At 30.8% G+C, this 15715-nt stretch overlaps 1 protein-coding gene across 1 annotated transcript; it reads right to left on the bottom strand.

Moving 5' to 3' along the window:
- Nucleotides 1–9691: 9691 nt before the first annotated feature.
- Nucleotides 9692–12982, bottom strand: LOC132740529 (asialoglycoprotein receptor 2-like). Its single transcript, XM_060728452.1, has 5 exons — nt 12872–12982; nt 12625–12731; nt 12331–12421; nt 10954–11164; nt 9692–9804 (listed from the first exon to the last, which is right to left on the bottom strand). The coding sequence occupies exons 1-5, from the start codon at nt 12915–12917 to the stop codon at nt 9774–9776; spliced, it is 486 nt and encodes a 161-aa protein (XP_060584435.1). The 5' UTR covers nt 12918–12982; the 3' UTR covers nt 9692–9773.
- Nucleotides 12983–15715: the final 2733 nt, after the last annotated feature.

Genomic DNA, 15715 nt, shown 5'->3' with positions numbered 1-15715 from the left:
CAAACGTGATGCTGCTAAATTATCCATTTATCCCTGCCAAATTTTCATTTACATATGGTTAGTTTAGTTGATATACTTTATAATCTTGAATTTTCCCAACAGCATTCGATTTGATAATCTATGCAAGTATGTGTAAGAGTGTACTTATTAAAGTTTAACAGCTATATATCTGCTGCAAAAATTACTCTCTGAATTTTCGAAAAGAATACTTACAAAATGCATGTATGGAAACAAATATGGTAGTATATTGCCATAATAACAAACGGTACAGGCAAAAGATCATTGCTAAACATTGAAACCTTATTTTAAATAACAACATTATATTTTGTTCATGGACATTTCATTCGTTTTACGTGCAATATTATTGAATGTTAAAGGGCACAGACATTCTATTATAAATTTTTCAAGAATCGTCCAAACGATTATGGAAAAAAATATGAATATTGACATTTAAAAAAAATATAGTTTGATGCCTTTTAAGGTTTGATTCATCACTATTGCAGAAGGATATTTCAATCAGTCAACATTTTTGTTTCTAGCACAATTAAAAAGTAAGGTCGATAACAAATAACGAAACACGTGACGGTGTGGTCAGACAATATTTATCCAGTGTTATTTGTTTTAAATGTCAAGTACATGAAGCGTTTATTCAGGCAACGGTATTACAATTTGATTTACTAGAATATGTATCTGGAAATAAATATAAATGTCTAAATCAAGTATTCGCAAAACAAAATAGTATTTAATGATACACTGATGGTGATTTTGTTATATCAGCTTCAACTAATGTCAGATTGATCAACATTTATTATGTTCTTGTAAACGCAAGATGAACTAGATAATGACATATAAAATATTATAAATAATTAATAATGTTTTTCACGTCATTTTCTTCTTCTTTCTAATAAAACATTTAAAAAGTGTTAATGTGGGCGCCCAGCAATAAAGTTTGTGATCAGTTAATAAACTGCAAGTTTCAGCTTTTGAATACATTCACACAAAAACTAATGCATTCATTGAAATCTTACTGTTAAAAATGCATAAGGTTTAGATAAAAGAGAGATATTAACATCTACTAAATTAAAGTCTTTGTGAAAAGCAATTATTTATTGCTACATTTCAAATAAAATAACAATATAAAATTATTATTACTTCGTATTTCCGCGCATGAACATCTGCCTAAGCAAAATGATGCATTTAAAGCCCACATGGCGGGGGATATTTTAAACACGAAGGCTTCTGCATTTGTACATGCATAATAAGGTTAATTAGCACAATTCTGCAATAACAGTTTACGCCTGATTCATTTTTTGCCTTGTCATTTGCTTTCCTGCATAAGAGATCGCTTCCTAAAACAATAAACGCACGGATTTAACGTCTTTAAAACTCACAGCGTAATTTTGAGTAATATAAAGCTTAACTATAAGTTCAAGGCCACTACATTTTACTGCATGTAATAATGCAACCCAAAATATGAATTTGTTCAAATAAGACTGTTCTGCCATTTTCTACTACACATGGCTCAATTGGTTAGAGCGAGAGACTTGTAATCTCGACATTGTAGGTTCGATTCCTGGGCTTGCCAATTAAAATTACTAATCAGTCGTTCGGATAAGACTTTAAATCGAGGTCCCGTGTATGAGTGCTTTAACACTTGGCACGTAAAACAACCAGGAAAAGCTTCTGGAATAGGGGCATCTTTCTCTATCTGTATCTTGCATTATCCTCCAAAAATCTAAAATGACTCATACTCTTCTGGGGGACTCGCCCATATGGGCAACCGGTGGCGAGTATAAATCAACTCAAATATAAACAAACTATTACAGTTTATCGAGCCATTCATATGGCTGATGTGATATAACTTCAAATTTTCAAAAGGAAATTTATTACTTTTCACAATTATTCTTATTGTGAAATTTAAAGAGATTGTGATAATGAAAAGTAAGTAGTCCGTTGCTGCAAATGTGGTGGAAGTTCACCTTACATTATATAAAGGCTCACAATTTTTAGAATATATTTCCAAGCAGATCCTACGTATGTACGATTTTTTTATTCCTTGGTTTCCCATATCTGACGACAATAAACCAAATGACATAAGAAAACTATTTCTACTCTCAATGTAGTAGAATATATTTTTTTTATTCTTTTTACTCCTTTTTCTTTTTTCATTACCGTGTTAGAATAAAAATAGATATTGATTTTTCCTTGTTGTAAATGCTTTAAAATAATGCACGGTTTATCATACTTTAGCACTCAGACCTTTCGTATTTCGTGATTATATTCCTGCTAATTTGAACTTGAATACTACATTATTCTTCAACAACAAACCCAAAATTGATATATGTTTCCTTAACTTATGTTGTTTTATTTAGAAAAATAATGCACCCGATGCGCGAGAATATTCAAACAAGAATTTGTAGTTCCGGATACATTCCGCAAGACATGTTTTAATACCTAAACCAAATCAATGTTCTTCTCTTGTTCCTAAATTATTTCCCCTTTTCAAATAAGTCCTTTATGACATTAGATACGTGCTTTTCAAAGCAACTGATTGAAATTCGAGACTTTATTGCGTTCATTATGTCAACGCTCTTTGATCGAATCATTCTGTCTCAGTTATTTCGAAATTTTTGTAGGTAGTAAAATAAGGAAATATACCTACAAGTTACCGTCTTTAGATGAATATAACCACGATTTTAACGGTTGAATGGAAATTATTGTCTCGGATGGATTTCAATCCTTTGCTTTTTGGTTTTTTTACATACTTTAGATATTTTTGATCTGCTTATCATTATGGTTATATAATATTATTACGAAATATCTTAATGGGATCGATTCTTACTGCATCGTGAAGCAATCAAATTGTTTTACAATTTAAAAGCTCTTAAAGGCCCACTTTGCCTCAGAAATAGCTTTATTATTATTTCTCAAAGGCTTTTCATTTTTCATGTACTTCTTTAGTGTCAAAAACATAATTATTAAGTATCTTTTCTGTTTACATTTTGCTTCTTTTACGACAAATTGTATCACATGTTTTCCTACTTTTTCAGGTAACACACATTTAACATGTGTTTTAACCATTATTTTAACATATTTAAACTGGTATGACTTGTGTTATTTCAAAGAAGTAAAAATTATTCCGTTTCCGAAGCATAATTACCCTTTTAAAGAAACAATTATAAAAATTGGAGCAATAGTACTTTTATGATCGAAAAGGGGCCTCGGAATGCAAAATAGTATAAAAAAGTAGAGCCTCTACCGCCTAAATACAAAATATGATTACAATGAAAAATTATTCTGAGTATTATATGGATCGTTCATTATCATGTAAAATCTACATTAATGATATATTTGCGTGTTGTGAAACACTTTTATTTTTGTCTGCAATGTTTTGCTTTTTTTCTTTGAGTAAAGTGCAGTATGTTCGTGATAATACTCACAAATAAAGACCAAATCTTTTAAATAATTCAGAGAATTTGTCTCAATCTGATATTATTCTGATTAGCCATTATTGCAAATTTTCTGATTCTGTTATCACTTTTGTTCTTAAAAATGAATTGTGCAGTTCTTTGCCAGTAAAAACAGTTTTGGTTAAATTGCAGAATAAAAATGGTTGCTGATTTATTTGTAAATCAGCAACCATTTTTATTCTGCAATTTAACCCAAACTGTTTTTACTGGCAAAGAACTGCACGATTCACATCTGTAATGGAGACGTCCTGCTTTAAATTTAGAACTGTCCATACAAAATTCAAGAGATTCTAATGTCAAAATGCAAACATTTATGGGACTCCAAAATGTTTTCGTGACGAGACGGGAGTAGAAACATTTTCCCATGTGTACCAAATGATATAGGTCTGAACTAATTTTCCGATCAGAAAAGGCATTGTTTTTTTATTGCACATTTGATAATATTGGCCCTTATGATATATAGTCTCAGTATATGCACTTGTCTTTATTAGATTGAAATGTCATTTCCTTTTAAATGTGTCCACAATTAAAATCTCTCGAGAGTCATTGCTTTATTGAAAATACAATAATTCCATTTTCAAATCCTTTTATTAAATTTAAACAAGTTGCACTTTATTTTCAGAAGAAAATAAAAATTAAATTTGTTAAACATATATGTCTTCGAATATATGTGGCAAAGCACGTTCAACAATTAAAAAAAAAACTTGCTTGTTAAAAAGACAAAAAATTATTGTTTGCAATTGTATTTAATTACCACACAATCATCAATGATGCTTTAAAATTTTCAATAAGTCTGTGTTCTAAATTACTTTTATTTTCAAGTCAGTGTATTTCGGTATTTATGCATTTACAGTTCATTTATGCAATTAAACATCATTATTCCAAAAGTTTTACAGCTACTGGAGATTTTAGAATGTCTACAGAAGTTGAAATCGTATGCTTTAGGATATTGATAACTAGATAAAATGTATTAACAGTTATCCAACTGGAACAAACAGTGAGGAGCCATTGTCATTGGTGAAGAGTTATGTTAGTCTCGTGCAGTATTGCCAGCTCTATATTCTTCGAAGGTTGAAGTTGGAATACCTTTTACTTTGAATGACCAGACAAAGTCAATGCAGTGCGTGCACAGTGTAATAATTCAAATTCCTCTTTTGCAGACACTGAACTCGTGTATAAACAGACAGGTTCTTGGTAGATTGATATTATTGTTTGATATTGAAATACATTTTACTTTGAAAGATCAGTTTCAAGTTCAATGTCCGCCAAATCGTTTATGAACATTTAGCAGGTTAGTGGTTTAAATTGACTAACAGTTGAAGTTTCCGGTATATTTGACAACAATGTCAATAACATGATATGAGAAACAAGTAAGGCCGAAGTTAATGTATTGCCTGTTGTGATTATTGTAAATCCTTTTTTACGGACACTGAAATCAAAATTAGTTTTTGTCTTCTTATGTTGTTTAATTCTTCTTAAATATTTCATGTCCGTTTTTCACATTTAACTGAGTTTTTTAAGTTGATAATAAAAGTGTTTTGTTTCTGAGGCCAGATGCTCGAATAATATGATTTTATTAAAGTCGTTCAATAATTTTTGTATCTGACCTACACTGATCCAATTAACTTTGTATATTTCACTTGTGGCTACTGCCATTCATGGAATTGTTTTTTTTAAACCAATGGATGAAAATGCATTTATAGAAAAAAAACTTTAATACCCCCTATATCCATAAGGAATAAGTTATCTTATAACATGGCATAGAGTGTAAAATAACTCCTATTAATTAGCTGAAAAATTTAGATTAAAAGTCTAGACAAACTTATTGGTTATTTATATCACTGAAAGTAAAAGAAAAGTGTTCATATTTGTCATAAATTTGCAAAAATGTCCAAATTATTCTAATTAATATTTATTAAGTACATTGCTCAATGTTAAAAGTTCAAGACAAGTTAAATTGATTAAGCTTATACATTGTTAGTACAACAACACAAATAAAACAAGCGAAACAAGAGTATTAACATTTAAGAGCATTATTGAAATTCATGTCATAAAAAACAAACAACAATCATAATGTGCTCAAAGATATATAATTGGTAGAAAAATAAGGACAGACTTTGTAATATACGACAGACGTTATAGAAATATTTACTTTTCATCTGGTGAATATGATTTGATTTGTTCTGAAAAAAACAACAACAACAAAAAAAACACAAAAAAAACACACACACATTTATAATGACCAAGGCGATAGCCGAAGTCAATTTTAAAATTCAGGCCAAATCATATTCAAAAACATTAAAGTACATTTTTCTTAATATAATTCATAAATTGTTTTCACATGGCTTATCAAATCTTCTTCTGAATACGACTCATATCTACATTTCTTAAGATTGTTTTCTTTCTTTTCATTTTGTATATTGGGCAAAAAATAAAAATTTAAAAGACAGAAATAACACTAAATTCGTAACGTTTCTAAATGCACATACATATTCAACAACATTGCAAACTTTAACATTAATTTATGAATTTGCCAACGTTTCGTCAGAATTATAACGTGTGACGTCAAATCATGTACTCGCGTCTTTAAGCTGACGGCTGTTGCCCAGAAAATATATTTTAGGAAAAATAATCTATATTTAGGCATCATCAATGAATACACTTTGATGTTGTTCTGTTATTTTTTTTACAAAAAGTTACGTCTAAAGCAATCAGGGGAAGGCATTTCAAAGCTATTCATAGATTATAATATTCCAAAAACTGATTTGTATAACAAACGCTTATTTTGTATCTATAATAATTTACATTTTATATCTGAGGTTTCAAATAAAACTCATGTATTTTTTTTATCAATATAGGTTGTTTATTTTTTCGTTATAATTCATGATTCGATCACAATTATTTAATACTAAACTCGGTTACAAACATTTTAAAATTCGAAAGAAAACTCCTATTTGCATGTTTTCATTTTCTCTATTTAATCTGAATTTCAGCGCACGATTGTTGTACGGCTACGTATCGACAAACAAGTAGATAACAGCCCACAGGTGAATAAAGATGTAACCCTAGTACAGGAAATATTACAAACAGTTTTATTGATCACTCTTTTCTACTAATATCTCTTTGATGTAACTTTTTTTCTTCTTTTTTCTTCAAGCGTATTCATCAATATTGTTTTGTCTATTAACAACTCTCTCATTTAGAAACCGGTATACGTTCCGCAGTAACTGTTTTCTGAATTATAGTGCAAATCAAAGGTTCAACTTTTGATAAAAAGTTGTAAATTTGACACTAGCTCTTATATTTGGAAAACAACAATTAATATTCGTCTTCTGCACTATTTCGTCGGCCCCTTGTAGTTTATTTTTTTGCTGCTCTGCCCTCCATTTAACCACTAAGTACTTAATGGTCATTGTACATATCCACATGATCATTTAGGAGTTTTAGTTATTTCATTGTCTGTAGATATATCAATTCATAGAATTCAATATTGCGGTGAATCATATTATATACACTATTTTGTAACATGTAAGTGCTAAGAGTGTGGATTGTTGCACCAATAACCGGTTTAAACTCCTCATTTAATTTCAAATAAGTGTTTTTGCAATTGATTATTCGGAGGAAATCTTGTTTTACATAATGCATATGTTTTGTATCAGCGTTCCAATTTCTTTTCTCCTTGTCGATAAGTATTTCCTCTCCTGCAAGAGATTTGTTTGTATTTAACCAATCTCGAGTCCGTTTCTTAGACTAATCACTGCTAAAAAATACACAACTATGAAGCAATAAAAGCATTGTATTGTTTTGACTCTTTCCTAAAAACACGTTTCAATTATATATAAGTATAATTTCGTTAACATCCTTACGCATGGAGGGATACTTAAATATTGGTTAAGACTTTTTTCTCAATCACAGTATTGTATTTTATCATTGAATAGTCATCAAATGTCAAGGCCCATCCTTGTTTGCCATCTGATTCATTCGCTGATTTTGATTGTGAAGATAATGTTTACATACTAATTTTGAGAATGAGAATGCATCTCTATATAGGTATGCAGTGTCACGATGACATTATATATCACTTAATGTTCTGCAAAGTTTACTCTTCTGCAGCAATAGATTTAAATGACATTTTCCTAATGAATTTGCCGTCATTGCATTAAATACGGAAAGCTTCGGAGTTTCATTATATTAATATAGACTGATACATTATTTTTTTTCCATTTCATACCGGTGGTTTAGAATAAATATTCTTGAAAAAAAACTATACTGTCAGAAGTTGATTGGATTAACGTTAATACCTGAAGATTCAAGTTAAACATTGGGAAAAAATCAACAAATACAAAACATATATACATTATATGATTGATTATTATGATTGATTATTATTTTGAAAAAATGTCATTTTTTTTAAAATAACTGCATGTTTAACAAAGTATAACACATTTCATTTCAAGCATGTTTAACAGGAATCAACGTATCATGCTAAAATTATTTATTTATCCCTGCCTTATTTTCTTTTATATATATGTTAAGTTTAGTTGATATATTACAACCTTAAATTTTCACAACAACATTTTATTCAATTTTGTTATCAATGCAAGTACATGTAAGAGTGTAATTTTTAGCATCAAATGAGAACGCTGTATTTCTTTAAAAATGTATTTTATTTAATAGAAGAATAAAAGTTGATACAAGATCAAAATTCGTTCATAGTCGCCTTCTATTTTTCATACAGCTTCATTGACGTAAAAAAGTTAATATGTAAATGAAGCCAAATAAAGCTGTAGTATTCGTCCGTAGCTGTTTTAAAATTAGAAACGTTCTCCTGTCGCTATCGCTTCCGTCGAAGATTTTAATTTATGTAGAACAGCGTGATTGAACACTGTCATATACTTAAAACTTAAGTTTTATCACTATTACAGTAAGATATTTCAAACTAGAATCAAAATTAGTCAACAGCTATTTTTCTGGCATAATTAAAAGTAATGTCTACAAAAGATAACGAGATACATGAGAGGTCAGAGTAACTGGTGTTAAATAAATGTACAATGACCCCTTAATCTTCTTGCTGAGGTCAAAATATATACTGTCAATAATGTTCTTCTATTTTCTGTTCAATTACTGTTCAGTTTTTTTTTTTTTTTTTTTTTTTTTGGGGGGGGGGGGTGGGGGAATAGGGATCTGAAACTCTCCGTTTATTCATTTATTTGCTTCACACATCATGACATTGTTCCAAACTGATCATGATATTTTATTTGCAAATGATATGGTGTGAAATGGTGTGATGGTATTTACTGTTAAAATATTGCTGAATAATCTAATATGGTTAAAGCATTAAATAGAGATAAACAACGTTGTCCTCCAAATTTTCGAAACAAAAATGGAATAACATTAATTCGTTCAAGAGAAGAAAAACTCAAAAGAAAAGAAGCAGACACTAGCAAAACGATTTTCTAACTAATCCTTATAATAATTATACAGAAAGTAAACTTTTAATAGCGACCAGGAAAATAGATCACAATTGATTCATAAAGTTTTGGAAAATTCATTTCATGTACATTGCTGATTATTACGAAACATAGCTTTTTTTAAATTTTTCTTGGAAGGGCTTTAATCAATTATATTTTAATAAATGCTTTCCTAATTGTGAGTATTGTGTTAATACAATACTCCCCTACCGATTAATTTGCCTGGTAATTTGCCTGGTAACCGCCTCCGTGGTCGAGGGGTTAGAGTCGATGACTTCTAATCCAGTTACCTCTCTGGCGTGGGTTCGATCCCCGGGAGATGCTTTGGTAGTTTAGCGCGGAGGAAGGTAGTCTAGTACTGGTGTAACTCTCCAGAAACGATGGTTAGGAAACTACTTGCCTATATGACTGAAATACTGTTGGAAAAGGGCGTAAAATGAAACAAACAAACAAAATTGCCTGGTGTACAGCCGCTAGATATTGTAAAATTTATATCACTGGAGTGTTGCGTGGATCACTGACTCAGATGTCAGAGATCGTATTTGAAGCAAAGTAGGTATGCCTAACTTACCTCTGATACTTAAAGACGTTCAGCAGCTATATAATATGAGTTCTAGGCATGATTAGTAAATGCCTTGCGTCAACTGGTTCTTCCTATTGTCGGAAATTTTGAAAAGTAAGTACAGAGCCTTCTTATAAAACGTCTAACTGGAAAGTTCTCCAGAACATTTAATGTAACACAAAACAAAGGTTTTTGTACAAAATTTATTTCATGTCATTATTTTATGTTCTTTTTTTTAGATCATAACATAAATTCCTCATCGTATATATTTTAACCAATAATTTCTGGTTCTCTTGCAGGCCTGAAAATATTTATATATGCATGAATATTACAGGTGAGATTTTTCTTAGTGCAAAATTATTTCTCCGATATTTCTCCATAAAGAAAATTAACTACATTAAATTTATAGATTTATGACTTGTAAACGAAATAGAGACCAAATCTTTTTCAATAAGTGACATATATACACTCGAATTTGTGTGTTCTAAAACTTAATGGTTTAAAATCAATGGCGTTGAAGGACCAGCACAATATAGCACTAATGTCAAGAACGTGTCAATTTTTAACATCTACCATGATCCCTGTTGAGAAGTATAAAAATATTGAAACGGGATGAGGTAAGTTGCATACCACGAACAAAGTAATCTAAGGGAAATGTCCGGGATAGGGCCGCGTGGCATGGTCGCATGAGAGGCCTTATATTGCCGAAAAACTTTTAATCCTTACCGAGATAACATAAAAACTTTTATGACAGAGGGCTCTAAAAATGATGCTTTTTTACGAAAATTTGCAAGTTTCACATGCAAAAAGAGCCAATTGCCGGTTTAAAAATCAACTATACCATTTGCTAGAGCTTTGTGTTTTATGAAACCATGGAAACAAACCTCTATACCTCTGGCTTACCCGGAACGGAATTAGGAAATTGATTATATGACGTTGGATTCTAGGAAATGGAACTTTTCCCGAAAATTTGAAAATTTAATATACAGAAAGAACAAATCGCTCATATAAAATTAAACAATGCGATTCGTGCCTCTTTTTGTTTTTTTCCAACTGCTAGATCCTTTTGCATTATATTGTCATAATAACGAACTTTTACGAAACTGGTATTGCAGTTTATTCGCAACAGAATTTGACAAATGGTTACGAAAATTACAAAACTGTATTTACTGTATTAACAAATCGCAAATCCAAAAAGGGACCATACATTGTAGGCCCCTCACACCCATTACAAGTATTGTCGTAGAAACGAACATTTTAACATTTGCTGTGGCTGACCCTCAACGTTAACGAAATCAGACAAATGGTTATGCTCCAGAAATTTGCCGTAATCACTTTGCATTTAAACTGATATTTTTTATTAGAATACGATTCTTTTATGATCTTTCTTCAGACATAATTTATTTTGTACAAATCAATATAATATTTTGGTTGGAAAACTAGTACTCGCCTTTTTTCGCATAAGGCCTTGAACGATGCTGAACATGCGTCGTCTGTCCATTCGTAGTGGTATTCAGCTCGCATTGCAACACAGTTACCGGATTTCCCATTGTTCGGCTGTCCAGGTAACCAGTTAAAGTATGTAGCAACTGTATCAGTATCAGACCATTTCCAAATACCATCCGTTACTTCGTCTGTCAACCCAATCCAATGAATGTCGTCTGCTCCAATCAGTGTAAAATGTTAATAAATATTTTTTTATGTAAAGCAATTTCATGATTTGATAAATATAAACAGGAATAAAATTCTGTGCTACATATCTATACACGTTGAAGTCACTGTTTTTAATCTGACAGGTCAACAAAATAACAGGCACGAAACGGAACAAATAATTTAGAAATTAGAGACACAAAATATACTTTAAATAGTATGGAATCTGAAAATGATGCATTCTTTTTAACTCACTACATTTCCACAACCCATATATTAGTGAAATTGTTTGTGAAGATCAATTGCTTATTGTGTTATTAATGCAAACAAAGAGAGCGATACAATCCATCAGAAAAGCACATATATGTAAATTTCAATTTATCATATACATGTACCTTCAATAAAATACTTACATGAATTTGAACGAAACAATATGATAGACGTACCATCTAATTATTGTTATGTTATGTCATGCTTTAAATACACATGACGTCGGCAAATATACCTGCCATTTGAACAACGGTCGACTTATTAATTTTGAAACAAAAAACGAGTCAGATTAAAATTTTGGAAACATTTTTTAATTTCATTATGAAATAATATCCATTACTATTATTTCAGTATTATTTATTGACTTGTTAAGTGCAGTTACTTTAATGTTATAACCTGTATGACGGAACTAAACATAAATATACTCTGGTTTTTTCCCCAGTATTCGGCTGGTTCTAGAAACACGGATATAATACATGTAATATACGCAAGTAGTCGGCCATTTTGTTTGACATTTTACATTGGTTTGTCAATGATTTGTTTTGTTTGTTTCATTTTACGCCTTTCTCAACAGTATTTCAGTCGTATAGGCGGGTTTCCTAACCATCGTTCCTGGAGAGTTACACCAGTACCATACTACCTTCCTCCGCGCTAAACTACCAAAACATCTCCCGGGGATCGAACCCACGCCAGAGAGGTAACAGGATAAGAAGTCATCGACACTAACCCCTCGACCACGGAGGCGGTTCGTTTTGTCAATGAATATCAAGTCTTTAATACGGAAACGGATTTTCGTTTTTTTTCAAAATGTCTGTGTATTCACGAGAAAACTTATGGGATACAATAAAGTGAAATACACGTGATATTGTGTCATCTTCCCTTTAACTTTAATAAAATAGAGAAAAACCTTTTAAATCGCCCAAAAAGCTCTTCAAGAAGATATTTTCTATGGCATCATTGATGTGTACAACATAAGCGCCGTGATGTTCACAGAAACGCTGAAAATGAATATGCACATTTTATTTCAAATTTAAAAGTAAGTATCAAGCTCTTAAAAATTGTATCATTTATTGTACTGTGATTTGATTGTAGATATTAACAATTTGCCTACAAAACGAATCTGGCAGAATAAATATGTTGTTTTATAGAAATACCACAAAATATGAAGAAATTCATAAGGCTTATATGTATTCATATTTACCTGTGCTTCAATAAAATGCAAGTTATCGTGTCCAATCAAATAGCAAGAGCCTTGAAAGGCTAACCAGTTGTCCTCGCATGGTGTCGTTTTCCCACATATTACTTCTGAAAAAATAAGTAAACAAATATTAATCGACTCTGTTTATATTTCGCTTTATTTTAATAAGTTTCCATTATGTAACATTATTTAGTAAGAATATATTTGTCTTAACTAGAAGCAAGTACATAATCACAATTTAACATTCCTGCAGCCAAAACGCTTAACACTAAAAACGGTTGTATATATTTCTTCATTCCTTGATTTATTTTCGACTAGTGTAAATGATACTAAATTGTCAAATTTATCATCGCTACACTAGGTCACTTCATTTTTGTTAAGATAAGAGAAATGATAAAGGAATCAAAGTTCTTACTGCACTACTAAGGCGCTTTTGATAAGATACTTTGTCATTGGGGTTGGAGAGGATGGGAGGCATGTGCAAAACTACTCTGTTCTACATTTTGGCCTTCTCAAGATTACTTTTTCATGCTACTCCAATCTACTTACCATTGATTTTTATTTATGCGATTTTGTTAAAGCTAGACAATGATTCGTATGTATAAGAAAAAAATATGATGAATATTTAAGTATTTCTATAAAAAATTACAAATGATGTTTATTTTAGGAAACGACGAAATGATATAAATTAAATGGATCTTAATTAAACCTTACAACGTTTTAGATTCATTGCTAAGAACGTGCGACAGGTAAAGACTTGTTGAAATTGATGATTGTATTTGAAAAGTGATACAATAATTCATAGTATCTGCATATCCGTTAGGAATACTTAATTCATTACACAGGGCGTGCATGGTTAAGATCACGCGCCCCTCAACGCTGTAAGTTCTAATCCCGACAGTGACTTTGGATTTTTAGTGTGAGGAAAGTATCTAGCCAGCTACTGAACGTCTGTGGTTCTATCCAAGTGCCTGTTTGTGCATGAAATAATACACAGTAGGACACCTTAAGTCTTCCTCCATTTGTAAAGCTGAAAAGTCGCCATATAACATTTACAGTGTTGGTGCGACTTAAACCCAAACATTTTTTTCCTGTCATGAAGGCCAAATTCGCTCCAACAAAATGAATTTATTGTCTGGATTGTTTTATATTCGAAGTCTAGACATTGTTTTAATAAAAGTGACAATAAGAAAAAGTTGTTTAAGACATATCTGCTATTAATTTGTCAATCTGTCCAAATACATATTTTGAACAAAGTACATTTCCCAATATTGATTGCTCAAAACATGTTAAACGATTAAAGGCTTTTGCATTGTTTATACGACTACACTTAGAAATTGTTATCAGCGACACAAAGTGTCCAGAAGTTGACAGAATTTACGTTTTTCTTTTGTTCCTTTTCTAAAGCCTATTTACATTAGAGCTGCTAATAAATGAAGAGTTTAGTCTATTTTACTGTATAGATGTTGTATTGATATTAAATGTTGTGCATGAAGTAAATGTTTGCTGAACTTAAGTATATATTGTGTATGCGTGTTTTCATTACAAAAGCTTACCGGTTATTTTTATTTACTTTTATATTGACATGTTAGGGTCCAAATAAATCGCAAGAACTTTAAATTTATAGATCAATAAAGAAAGTTTTGTACTTTGTATATATTTAATGTTCTTCTAGATTTTATCAATAGAGTCGATTACAGGCGCTTTTCGATACGAACGGAATGTCATTTTAGCGTGTTTGTTTGAAGTGAACATCATTCCAGTGAATGTTTGTTGTTGAGCTTTGTATCGACAAACAAGAAAATTACAGCTCACAGAGGAACTAAGATGCTATCATGGCGGAGATTTCATTTCTGTTTTTTACAAGGTTTTAATCTCCTACCATGTATAATGTCTTTTGATATTGTCCTCTAATTCATTAGCTAATGTTTCAAACACTTTTATTATTATTTTGTCTTCGATTATATTTAGTAAGAAGCACCTTGATCGTGAGAAACAGCAAGATGAAACAATGATGTTTTCTATTTGCACTCATGTCCGCACCACATGTAAACCCTGCTGATACTTGTCTGTAATGAAAGCAGTATTTTTTCGCCACCACTTTTATAATGGGTTTATATTTTTTGTAAATGCTGTGTTTATAACCGACTCACATGTTTCCTCTTATTTCAAGGATTTATACCAATGGCACCGACTGACATCAACGAAACACGGACTTTGGTTACAGTACAACAATCCATTCTTTTAAATAATGAACTTTTTTAAAATAAATGATCTGTTTGATGATTTCAAATAAAGAACACTGCCGTTGGACATACCGATTCGTTCTTTTATAGTCAACATCTATGTCAATGAAATGTGGAAATCTTTTTATTTGTCATTCAATGTATCTGTAAGAATTTGACATATAGAGGTACCATTTTGATAAAATGTTCGTTTAATTATAGGCTTCATGAAGGCAACAATAGACCAATTTGATTAAGATGCTACAATATAATTACATTCAAGACATTAATCTGTTAAAACAATTAAGTTTCTATTTATACGGATCCAATTTATCTTAATTAAACGAGATAATAGTGGAGTGATTTTCTTAGTTCAATTACTGTTCTAATAGGTTAAGAAAGGATTAGTCAGAATTGTAAACAAATGATTTCAAAAGAATCTGACGACATTAATATTTAAAATTCTCCTTAATAATTAGAATCATTTAAGTTTTTTTATCTATTTTTTTATTTCACTCGGAATAGTTCGTTAAGACATTTTGTTGTTGACTTTGAATCTTGTTTAGCAACATGAGCACATGCTTAAACATGATTTAATTTAATGTTCCGCTTATTTTGTTTTTCAAAATTCGTTTTTCATTTTAAACATACACGACGATATTTCGACACTTAATTATAGTTTCATTTTATCCATTTTATACCTTCAAAAATTAATGGCTTTCATTTCTGTGCTCTTATATTGCATAAAGTATAGTTTTTATTTTATTTTCATAACATAATTTGATCAATTTCCTCTATCTCCTTGTGCGTGTCTTTGAAATTTTAAGACCAATGGAAGGGCGAAAAGATTTTTTCCTAGATCTTCATTA

This window comes from Ruditapes philippinarum, unplaced genomic scaffold (assembly GCF_026571515.1).
Source record: "Ruditapes philippinarum isolate M1 unplaced genomic scaffold, ASM2657151v2 ctg557_1_1_1_1, whole genome shotgun sequence".
In the NCBI taxonomy this organism is placed as follows: domain Eukaryota; kingdom Metazoa; phylum Mollusca; class Bivalvia; order Venerida; family Veneridae; genus Ruditapes; species Ruditapes philippinarum.
The sequence above is the reverse complement of the archived record's forward strand: the minus strand, read 5'-3'. Positions and strand labels throughout refer to the sequence as shown.

Coding starts and splice junctions, on each gene's coding strand:
- LOC132740529 (XM_060728452.1), bottom strand. CDS start 12,917: ATGAAGAAATATATACAACCGTTTTTAGTGTTAAGCGTTTTGGCTG. Junction 12,732..12,871: donor AGTGTTAAGCGTTTTGGCTG/CAGGAATGTTAA, acceptor TACTTATTTTTT/CAGAAGTAATATGTGGGAAA. Junction 12,422..12,624: donor TGCATTTTATTGAAGCACAG/GTAAATATGAAT, acceptor ATTCATTTTCAG/CGTTTCTGTGAACATCACGG.